At 41.6% G+C, this 11805-nt stretch overlaps 1 protein-coding gene across 4 annotated transcripts in view; it reads left to right on the forward strand.

The window, feature by feature from the left end:
• ANKFY1 (ankyrin repeat and FYVE domain containing 1) overlaps positions 1-11184 on the forward strand; it is a 55391-nt gene extending 44207 nt beyond the window's left edge. For all 4 annotated transcript variants that reach the window (XM_074974301.1, XM_074974300.1, XM_074974302.1 and 1 more), the window contains 7 exons: positions 550-726; positions 1638-1785; positions 2021-2111; positions 2558-2682; positions 3602-3748; positions 4420-4510; positions 6317-11184. In XM_074974301.1, the coding sequence (XP_074830402.1) occupies positions 550-726; positions 1638-1785; positions 2021-2111; positions 2558-2682; positions 3602-3748; positions 4420-4510; positions 6317-6449 (912 nt within the window). In that variant the 3' untranslated portion in view covers positions 6450-11184. The remainder of the gene's footprint in view (positions 1-549; positions 727-1637; positions 1786-2020; positions 2112-2557; positions 2683-3601; positions 3749-4419; positions 4511-6316) is intronic.
• Positions 11185-11805: the final 621 nt, after the last annotated feature.

The raw sequence follows: 11805 nt of genomic DNA on the forward strand, positions 1-11805 counted from the left end.
CTAAAAGATTGTCAAGTTTTATCTGTGGGCAGCACAGCTCAGTTCTCTTTAAGGAGAGATGTGAAGAAGGATAATGAGCTTTTGCAAATGTTTACAGGCAACTCCAGCATGGGAGAAAACCATTCTTGTTTGGAAGCTTAACAAGTGGGCGATGGAGGCTGGCATCACTGGCCATTTCAGGGAGAGGCTGACCTTTTTATACTGAATGAAATGATAGGCTGTGAAGGGCCTTGTAGGTGAAAACAAGTAGCTTGTGTTTGGTATGATAGAAAGGGAACCAGTAGAGGGATGCATAGAGAAGGGTGATGTGGTCAAAGTGACAGGGTAGGAAAATGATCTGTGCAGTAGCATTCTGAAAGGATGTGAGTGGGGCAAGACTGCATTTCTCAAAGCCAGAGAAAAGGATGATTGTGCCTTGGGACATACGTCTAGTTAAAAACAGAGCTCCAGTGATCATCCAGCAATAGACTTGGTCTGTCCTGCTCTTCAGGAAGGCCTTTATGTAAAGCTTCATTGTATACATGCACGTGCTCTCTCTCACTGCTTCAGGTGGATAACAAAGGTCGGAACTTCCTCCATGTAGCTGTTCAGAATTCTGATATTGAGAGTGTGCTCTTCCTGATCAGTGTCCAAGCAAATGTGAATTCTAGAGTCCAGGATGCTTCTAAGCTAACACCTTTACATCTAGCTGTACAAGCGGGCTCAGAAATCATTGTGCGCAATCTGGTATGTACTCGAGAGGATTCGAATGATAGAAGCTTAATGTACTTGACTTTCTTCAAGTGTCTCAATGCAGATTATAAACCTTCCTAAAATAGCTCAGGAGTCACCTAGAGTCTACAGCGGAGGTGGGCAAACTACAGCCCGCGGCCCACATCTGGCCCGTGGGACCATTCTGCCCAGCCCCTGAGCTCCTGGCCAGGGAGGCTAGCCCCTGTTCCCTCCCTTGCTGTTCCCCCTCCTGCACAGCCTCAGCTCACTGCACCACTGGTGTAATTCTCTGGGCATCAGGGCTGTGAGCTCCTGGGGTGGGGCAGCGCAGCGGCCTGACCCAGTCTGTGCGGCGAGGCTGCCTGTCGGGGGGCAGGGAGGGTTGGATAGAGAGAAGGGGAGTTTGTGGGGTGGGGTGAATGGGGGGGTGGGATGGGGTGGCGGGGGGGCAGTCAGGCAGGGGTTCTGGGGGCGGTCAGGGGACAGAGAGCCAGGGGTGGGGGGCATGGATAGTGCAAGGGTCCTGGGGGGAGAGAAGCAGCGGGGGTTGGATAAGGGATGGGGGCTGGGCCACACCTGGCTGTTTGGGGAGGCACAGCCTCCTCTAACTGGCCCCCCCCATACAATTTTAGAAATCCAATGCGGCCGTTAGGCCAAAAAGTTTGCCCGCCGCAGTCTACAACATTAAACTGTGAGTTGAGATCCATGTGTCATAGTACCAAGTCTTGGTCAAACTTCATATGACCACTTAATCTCTGCCTCAGTTCATCTCTGTATAATATTTGCCTCACACCTAGAGGTGGTGTAAGAACTAATTGGAAAGCATTTATGTAATACATTAAAGTGGAAATTATCTAGTGTACTGGCTGCTAATGTTCTCAAAGGAGACATTTTAGGGATCTCTTCATTCTCATGTTTTCTAACAGCTTCTTGCAGGTGCAAAGGTGAATGAGCTGACTAAGCACCGCCAGACTGCTCTCCACCTAGCTGCTCAGCAGGACCTGCCCACAATTTGCTCCGTCCTTCTAGAGAATGGAGTGGACTTTGCAGCTGTGGATGAAAATGGAAATAATGGTAAACTAAACTTTTTGCGAATCTTTGCAGTTTAGCAATCCAGCTTTTGGTATCCTCTGGTTTGGGAGCTGGCTGCTGAGTGGATTCCAATTTTTTCAAGGGTATGAAAGGGACAGGCTAAGTCATAGAAATCAAACTTAAAAAGTGTGGGTATGTGACTTTGCCAGGCTTCCTAACTATTTTGGGATGTCAGGAATGCCACTTGAACCTTGGATTTGTCTTTCCCCCTCCCCAGCTCTTCATCTGGCCGTGATGCATGGTCGTCTAAACAATATCCGTATCCTCCTGACGGAATGTAATGTGGATGCCGAAGCCTTTAATCTTCGGTAAATACTGCTGTTGCATACTACTTTGCATGAACACAAACTTTTTAAAAGTTGCTTATGATCTAATAATTGTGTATATATAAATATGACTGCATCAAAACTTTTAATTCTGCAGATCTAGCTTAGAAGTTGACAATTGATGCACTTTGAAAGTGCACAAAGCAAATGTTCAAAATTCACTTTATTCAAACACCTCTTAACAATTCTTTCACTATCTTTTCTCAGCATGAATTAACCACTTAAATCACATGCATTGAACTCTAAATCACTGATTCAAGAAAACAATGTAAACTTTATTTACCCATGATGTGCTTTAAAACTGGCTCCCACACTGCTTTATGGACAAGTCAGTCTGAAGCTGACTGAAGTAAATATAGTATAAACACATCTTGGTCTGCATTACATGCAGATCTGTTCCAATATCTGAGTGTCTTTTGTGTTGTCAGAGGTCAGTCACCAATGCACATTCTGGGACATTATGGGAAAGATAATGCAGCAGCCATCTGTGAGCTCTTCTTAGAATGTATGCCAGAATATCCCCTGGACAAACCTGATGCTGAAGGAAACACAGGTAACCAGAATATAGTATGTCTAGAATCTGAATGTTGCTGTTTTAAATACTATACAATGGATGTGAACTGAGAAAAGCAAGACTAGTTAGGATTACACTTGTAAAACTGAGAAGCACATATTCAGTTAATAAATTTTAAATCTACTACTACTTTGCAAGACCAAACTAAAAGTTGTCACAGTTTCAAGGTAACTGTACCTGTGATCGCTTTATGGGCTCTTAGAGGGCGCCTCCCTTATACGTCAGACCTTTAGCTATCAGGACCACCTCTCTCCAGAGATTTTGGCTGCAAACTCCTGCAATTCATTGATTATATCAGCAGGTATGACTTCAGTTCTGCACCAGTACTCCTGGGCTTTCAAGGATAATGACAGGGTTAATCAGTGACCATCCCGGTTTCATAAAGTGAAATACTATTTGTAAAGATGCATCTTCTCTGTAAATACTTTTCTCTGAATAAACAGCAGGCCTAGCTTATCAGCCAGTTACCTGTCCTCTTCCTAGGGATTCTGATAGGATTAAAGTAGTACAAGGTTTGTCTCTCTTGGTCATAGTTCCATGTCAGTTCTTGGATGCAGTGTATGTGACCTCTCTACGTCATACATTTGTTCTTTGCTTGCCGGGTCTCTTGAACCAGGTAAAACTAGTCTCTCCAATTTTCCCCCAAGGATTGAGACTTTTTTTCTCCAGAGTTGTTACCTGTCTAGGGATTTGCACTAATTTATTTCCTAGTAACTTCAGTTCCTGCAGGAAACCCTGTATCTCCCGCACTGAGGTAAGAATACAATCACTAGCCCATATAACACTTAAGTTGACGCAGTAGTCCTTGAATATTCCATGTGTCCATACTGTCTGTTACACAAGTGTCTCCACATGTTGCATCTGTAAGTGTGGGAAAATGTCTGCCTCTGCTTTTCAGTGCTTCTGTTGGCCTATATGAAGGGAAATGCTAACTTGTGCCGTGCTATTGTGAGAGCTGGGGCTCGTCTTGGGGTTAACAATAACCAAGGAGTCAATATCTTCAACTACCAAGTTGCTACAAAACAGCTTCTCTTTAGACTCTTGGGTAAGTACATTTGGCACTCAAGGCTTAACAAAAGCCTAGGCCTTTTTTATCAGTGAGACCTGCTTAAAGTTGGGACCCTAAATTAGTGGTCTGACTTTGAAGGGACCTGGGCTCATACAGATTTCACTGAGAGTTGCAAGTGCTCATACCTTTGCTCAACCTCTTCAGTGGATCTGTGCTTCACTTCAGGCACTTGGGCTTTAACTCTGGCCATAACTCTTTACCTTACCCTTTCTTAAAAGGGGGATATTTTATCTACTAACATCACATTGGTTTTCAAAATGGAGCATTTGTTAAATATACCCCTTGACCACTTGCAGTATGCTCTTTGCACATGTCTTGGACAATGAGAACAACTGTCTTTCTGGTTCTCATTTAATGTTGCACTCTAGTTGCAAACATTTGCAGGAGGGTCCAGCTTCCATTTACTTCAGAAAATTCTACTAAACATTCTGAACTTTGGCACCAAATATGCTAAATACAGTTTCATTAAGGTTGGTGGGCAATTGTTCAGCTGTTTGAGTCTGTGATGGCAGTGATCTAAGCTCTGAAAGCAGGGGCAAGGTGACCATTCTAAATATAGTCATAAAAATGTTTGAGCTATGAAGGGGGAGAGACTTGTTTCAAGGGACGTACAGGTACTTTAAGGATTTATCTTGCCTTCCTTACAGATATGCTGTCAAAAGAACCTCCCTGGTGTGATGGCTCCAACTGCTATGAATGCACTGCCAAGTTTGGAGTCACAACAAGGAAGCATCATTGGTAACTAAATGTATTAAACATATTACTACAGAAGTAGCGCCCTCCCCCCCCGAAAAAAAAAAAACCCACAAAAACAAAAAACCAACTAATTTTCAGAATATAACTGGCTTGGTTTAAGCAATCTTGGAAGATGCATAATCTTCTGGAGTGCCATAAAATACATGTGGATAAATGAGTACTTGATCCCTCTGAATTAAAGCCCTCTTCCATCTCCTACTTCAATTGCTAGGTAAAAGAGGGCTTTTTCAGAGCCCCATGGCCTGGCTGAAACAGCTCTCAGGTGCAGGTTACCATCTGAATGACTAGCTGCTGGGCAGTAAGCTGCCTGGAGTTGCATGTAAGGAAGGAGGTTGCCTGTCAAGGGAACTCCTTCTTTTTCATTGGGGCGAGAAGCCACTTGCTGTGTGTGTTGGAGAGGGAAACCTGCTGTAAGATGTGTAGTTGTAGCCATGGTGGTCCCAGGATATGAGACCAGGTGAGTGAGGAATATCTTTTACTGGAACAACTTCTTGTCCCTCACCAACAGAGGTTGGGCCAATAAAAGATATTACCTCACCCACACTGCCTTGGGAACCTGCTGTCAGTTACAGCAGGGCTCACAAGCTGTAGCAAAGAAGGAAGACCAGAGGGACTCTGAAAGCAGTCTGACAGTTTATTGGATTGTTGTCTTGTACGCATTTTTGTAGAACTTCAGTTACGAACTTACCCATCAACCACACACCGCATTTGGAACCAGATGTATACAATCAGGCAGCAGCAGAGATGAGTGGGGAGGGGGGAAAGCAAATACTGTACAGTACTGTGTTAAATGTAAACTCTAAAGAACAAAGGGAAAGCAGCATTTTTCTTGTAAACTGAACCAAACGTTTATGGTTCTTTCAAGAGCTACAAACATTTCAGTTACAACCTCCTTTCTCAAGGTGTTCATAACTGAGGTTCGACTGTGTGAAAAGTGCTTTAAATGCAGGTGTTTCTAGCAGGAGTCCACCACAGTTTCTTTGACCTATGTGGCCATAGATGCTTTTTCTGAACTAATCTGCAAAGCTGATGTAGGCTGCTCTTGGCTAATATTTTTCATTGGGTTCAAAGTGAGGGCTTCTATGTCCACGCTCATCAGGGAAGCTGTAGTAGAAACCCAATCGTAATCCAGGCTTGCATAGGTTGGCTGCTATTAGGCCCTTTTCAGTAGGGACTGATCAGTCATACAGCCAAGATGCATGTGAGGGACAAACATCACCTAGATGGGGAGATGAAAAGTTGGTGTTAACTACTGTAGCTCCCTCGGTGGGACTAGCAGAATGGTTTCCAGTGTTGAAGGATCAGTATCTGTGATCTCAGGAATTAGGAACAGACCCCAAAAACGGGAGGCTTCCTCACTCACTTAGTATTAACTCTCCTCTGATTAGGCTGGAATGTTTCTCTAAGATAGAACTGATTCTAGTTCATGTTTCATACAGAAAATGCAATTGGATTCTAGAACAGTATTGGTATGGGAAGAGCTGGAGCTATTAACTCTGCTCATGTAATAAGTGTTTTTAGCAGGAGGATGGCTCCACAATCCACCCGTGGTTGGTAAATAACTACAGTGGAAGCAGTTTTCTGCCACCAGACACTGGGGTCGCTTTTTTTTTTAATAAAAGAACTGCCACTTACTATGAAGGATGACTCTTTTTGTAACCTCTGAAACACTAAAACATTGACTCTTCACTCTCACCAGTGTGTCTGAGCATACAACATGGTCTTCATTGTTTGATGTTGAGATTATAAACAACTAACTCTCTCATGCTTTTCTCCCTCCCCCCGCAGCCGGCACTGTGGACGTCTGCTCTGCCATAGATGCTCAACAAAGGAGATTCCCATCATAAAATTTGACTTAAACAAGCCTGTTCGAGTTTGCAACATCTGCTTTGATGTCTTGACTCTGGGAGGAGTCTCCTAGTATGTTGTGGGATTAGGGGGATTCTCGGTCAGTGCTCTTCAGACAGCAGCTCTGCTAGCAAGCCCTGTACACAGGAAAGGGGAGGCCTATACATGCCTTCCTTTGGCAATAGACTGAACTAATTAAGGACCATGTTATGATATATTCCAGTATAAATGATTTTGTATGACTATAAATGTGTTGGGCTGTGATAGACTTCACTGGTAAATGAATTGGAGCGGATCATCTAAAATTGTGATAAACCTGATTTGAGTTAGACCCTCCTAGTTGCCACAGGCATGGACATTAAAATTGCATCAGCCTGCTGTCCAGTGCTGATCAAAATAACACAGGTCTGTGCTTGCCCTGATGTATTGCATTGAGTGACTCTAAAGTCTTGCCATTTTGGGCTATTAAGAGATGGCACTAAGCTTCAGGGGTAAATAGTAACTTTTTGCATTGTCTTCAAAGATAGGTGTTCCCTTTCTCCATAGAAGACTCTTTTTATAAAACTGGACTGTGCTGTGACAGCCGTGACCCATTTTGAGTTAAATCTTTAAACAGGGTTTAAAGGGGCATAGCTGAAGAATCGTGGCCTTACAAGAGAGCTTTACAATATCTCTGATTATAAAGGACTCAGAATTGCAGTTCCGCATATTGATACCTCCTTAGTAAATGTCTCATTAGTGCCAGCATGTTCAAGAGGAAATGCAGGATCCTTTTAATTGGCAGACCTTCATGGCTGCTAGAACTGATTAAGTCCACTTTTTTGTTGTACTATTTGCATCAGTGGTCTTTCTGGCTTCAAAACAATTCTTGTGTAATTTAAGTGCTCCAAGAACAGATCTAAGCTTACACTAATTGAAGACACACTAAAGGAGAACAGATTGGGTCGCTGTACTTGCTGCAGAGGAATAGTGCTGGGGCTGCGTTGTGAATCCTACAAGAGACGCTGGTTACTAGTAGCATTTTTCTTGGCTCTAAAGACTATGGTTAATCAGGGCACGAGGGAACCAGCCACTCCACTGATACAAAACGTGGTGCTTCTGCACTTCTAGACTGTCAGAACAGGTCTCCAAATCCAGCAAAATGGCCAGTTATTGGCAGTATTTGGAGGTTCACTATCAGATGGTAGGCGGTTGGGTTGCAGGGAGTTCTGACTGCACTGTGAAACAGCCTGATGTCAAACCTTGGCACACTATAACTGCAATGGGTTTTTTCTGGCCTGGCTGTGGTTCCCTCTTAAATAGGCTGAACCTATGAAACAATGACACAGGTCCCCCCCTATCCTCCTCTGCCCCCAAAGTAGCCCATAAATCACTTAGCTGCTAGTAAGCACTTACTCTGGTGAACTGACTGTTGTATGATAGGCAAAGATGTCAGTCAGTTTAATTTGTACTTAATTAAAATGTCTTGCCTTGTTAGTTTTTTTAAAGCCCTGGGAGATAGATGTAGATCAGACTAAATGCAGCATTCCCATCTCTGCTCCACAAACAAATCAGTTGTGTGTATATTTTTTTTTAGTGTTCATTAACCACTACTTTTACGTGATACAGTGCGTGCAATAGGGGTGCAGATATTCATAACTTCAGTTTCCCTGTCTTCTGGACTAGTGACATGTCCAGTACCTATTGCCTATATATGTAAAATGAGCTGACAAACCAGAGTGCTACTTTTTTATATTTGTTATTTATAGGATATTTGCTTTGCTAGGCAAAGTTTGGGCTTGTGCATTAAAACAAAGACCTGACACCCATCTAGTACATTTTAGATGGAATCTTAGTTCACTGATCAGTCTTCCAACATATGGGGCAAAAACTGGAACCCTGAACTTAGTAACACTAGAGTGAAATAATGGACCAACTTAATTTTCATTCTCTATCAGTGCAAATCATGTTGGTTGTAATGTCAGTAGCCCTGTTCTTTCAAGAAATGACAAGTACTAGCACTTTCTTAAAAGGTGGTATTCTTCTCTAATGTAAAGAGCGTGTACATTCAGCATAACGAACTTTTTGAATATCAACTGCAGCAGACTTGTTCTGAGACACTTGAGAAGGATGGCGTGAATGAGTCTCCCAAAGCACTTAATTACAAAACATGATAGTTTAAACTATCAAAAGAAATCCTGGACTGTTTAAGAATAATCATGTCTCACTTCTGATCATGTTTTAAAATGTCAGTCACTCCATCATGGGTTTGCATAAGTTAAATTCCCATTTACTGTGGTAAAATTGCAAATGGATAAAAGAAATGATTGTCTTGTCAGTTTAACTGGTTGACTAACCACATCCAGTGATGAAGTGTAACTTTTCACGTTTGCTTGCTGTCTTTCCCACTTAAAACCTGTCCAGAGGAGGAAAGATGCAGCACTAGAGGATAGGAGTGGTTATTCCAGAGTCATTTGCATAGTGATTCATAAATGGACTTTGTTAGAAAGTTGACAAGACTTGATCTGTCTAGTGCTTTACAGCAATTAGTCTCAAAAGGATTAGAATATTTGACTTGTAGAATTGAGTTTTGGCCCCGTACCATTATCAATAGGCTTTTTTTTTTTAATCCACTAAGGCAGATTTGACTTCCAGTTTTACTTCACTTTGGGAAGGCCTCTGAGAAGTGCTTGGCAGTCTTTAGAGTAGATCCAGAGCAGGTTCAGTTTCTTATACTAGCCTATGCTACTGTGTTGCAAACTCACTTTCAAGGGGTGGAGTAGAAATTAATGGTGGCTTTAAAAATGCAACAATCCTAAATTCTCTGGTAAATCCTACCTAGCACTTTTAAATTACACCAGCATTCGTTCTGAAACTGTCCTCTATTCCTCATTGGAATTTAAAGGTAGGTATGAGTATTAATAGCCCTTCCATGTACAACCTGAAATATGCATCTGAGAGCAAATTCAAAGTAACTACGTTCTCAATGGAAATTTGACAAATTTAAAGTGCCTTTGCTGTGAGTTTTCTTGGCAACTAGCTTAGAAATTATTAAACAAATTTATAAACATTGTTCTCTGCCAGATTAACGCCCCACAAAAACAGTTGAGCAAAAGCCAGCCCAAACTACCTAGTATCCCCCCATCTTTTACCTCATAAGTAAAACCCTGTTTACAATCTTTTTTTTTTTTAAGGGGGTGTTTACCACACCTCAGCTTCAATTCCTGTGAACATGATCTACCTGGTGTGCATTTTTTTTCCTCACAGCTCTTCATGTTAGGGTTGGTAGTCATACTCTGAAAGGGCACAAATCAAGTTAAAGCTCTTGAAGATCTCTGGTGGTGGTCAGTACATTTCTAACTTGGCAAACAAATAATGCACTTCTTCCTTTGTGGTGTATTTATGACTGTGACCAAAAAAATCCTTTCACCCCTGCTGTTTTTGGATACTCACAACTTAGAAAATGTTAAAAATCAGTCTGCTTGCAGATGTCAAAGGTTTGATGAGCATGAGATTGAACTCCCTTCTTGACCCTACATGCAGTTTTTCGTTAGGTTAGGGTTTCAGGCACTTATGGCTGAATGGGGAAAATTTGTGGTGCTTGTTCTGTAGTGAAGAGGAATTCAGTCTCCAGCATAGTCAATCCAGCCCCTCATCCAAGCACAAAACTCATTCTAATTTAAAATTAGCAATTGAAGTAAAAGTCTGGGGCGGGGGGGGGGAAATAACCTGTTTCACTCTAGTAAATGAGAATGTGTTTTGAAATTACTGGTGTTAAAGGTACTAACAAAGCATTACTAATTAACTTGCTACAAGTTTACAGATGCCTTAAAGACTTCCTGTATGGAGACCAGTGGCTTCTACAACTTCCTTGTCACGTAGCATATATAAGATCCGCTGTATAACAAATGAACATAGGGAGGTTTTTTTGTAGACCAAGTGTAGTTTATATTTTGATGAATTTCCCCTCTTAACAGCAATTTGCTGCAGACCTGGATATTGCAACAAATTTACTGTTGCGTGTTTTACTGAGGTGTAAAAGTAAAATCATTCGAAGCTTACTGGTCGTCAAATTATAATGTGAAACTTTTTGCTGTTTCTGAAATAAAGTCTTAGAACAATGGCATTTTCTGTTCAGTCCATTCTAAAAATGTATCTTTGCAATATTCCTACTCTGTAATGAATCCTTGTAGTAAACTGAGGATAACTAGATAAAATAAATCATGGGCTATAAACCTGGATACAAAAATACATCCTCTATTGCATCAGTAATGACAAAGTGTAGCAAGAGAAGTCTTATACCCTAAGTCAGTTTCCAAGCAAGAAGGAAAATGTTTATTACCAGTAAACCCTGGGAGTAAGATTTAATTATATTTCCACTTACCTTGTTTTGTAAATGATTATCTTAACCAAATAGTGATTATTCCAGACATCTTGTATTGTAAAATTCTTGTATAATTGCTTAACTAGCATTATTTTGGCAGACTGACTCTGCTGTATCCCTAACTGATAGCAAATTATGCACTCAAACCCCTTTCAATAGGCTTGGCTGCAGTCACTCCTGTGTAGTTCTGATTTCCTGTACTGCCCAGGTCTGGACCTTCAATCAGTGTTTTTCCCAAACCAATTTTTAACTTCAGATGCATTAAATGTAGTAGAGTTGGAAGTTAATTGAAAGGAAATAAGCAAAACCATGAGTGCAAAGTCCTGTTACACTTGGCAGATGCCACTTTTAAGTGTTGTTGTCTAATCTGTGCAGCTTTACTTCAAAAAGGGAAGCTCCGGAGTACCTGTAAAACCAGCCAGAAGCATTTTGCTAGGATTATTTGTGATGCATATGTTTTAACAATAAATATTTGCTAAAAATCACTAATTGAGATGTTATGAACTTCATTGAAGAACTATACCTTGTTACCATTGATCCATCTGATTATGGAAGTAATTCCCTGAACTATATGCTACCCTGCAGAATAATATAATATAGAGGTGTATCTAAGTGCTCCTTGCTTTATCATCCTGATGAATTCCCATTATCCTTCCTGGAATGTTAACCAAGCCCTCAGCTGTAGAATGCTACAGCTGCCACGGGAGTAACCTGTTAAGCTAACTTTGTTTGCTGTAGTCCAAGCATCAGGCTAGATAATTCAGGTGGGTAGAACATTGCAAATACTAAACCATCCTTGTTGTAAATAGTATGTGCATAACTGAAGTGAAAGTGCTATTCTTAATACCTCCCTCTTCCCCTCCCCACCCCTGAGAGTGGAGGATATTCAATAACTTCTAATCACCTCCATCTAGTGAATTCTTGCTCACTGTTGGTGTTCTGCCAATTTACAGCAGCTGAGCATTGGTTCCCAAGAGTATAGTGTCACTCCTTTCACCTCAATATGAACACTCTCTCTCTTGAATGGATATCTGATTTTTGGTATGTATCGTTAGGGTTGCCAGCT

Source organism: Natator depressus, chromosome 17 (genome assembly GCF_965152275.1).
Source record: "Natator depressus isolate rNatDep1 chromosome 17, rNatDep2.hap1, whole genome shotgun sequence".
Lineage (NCBI taxonomy): Eukaryota > Metazoa > Chordata > Testudines > Cheloniidae > Natator > Natator depressus.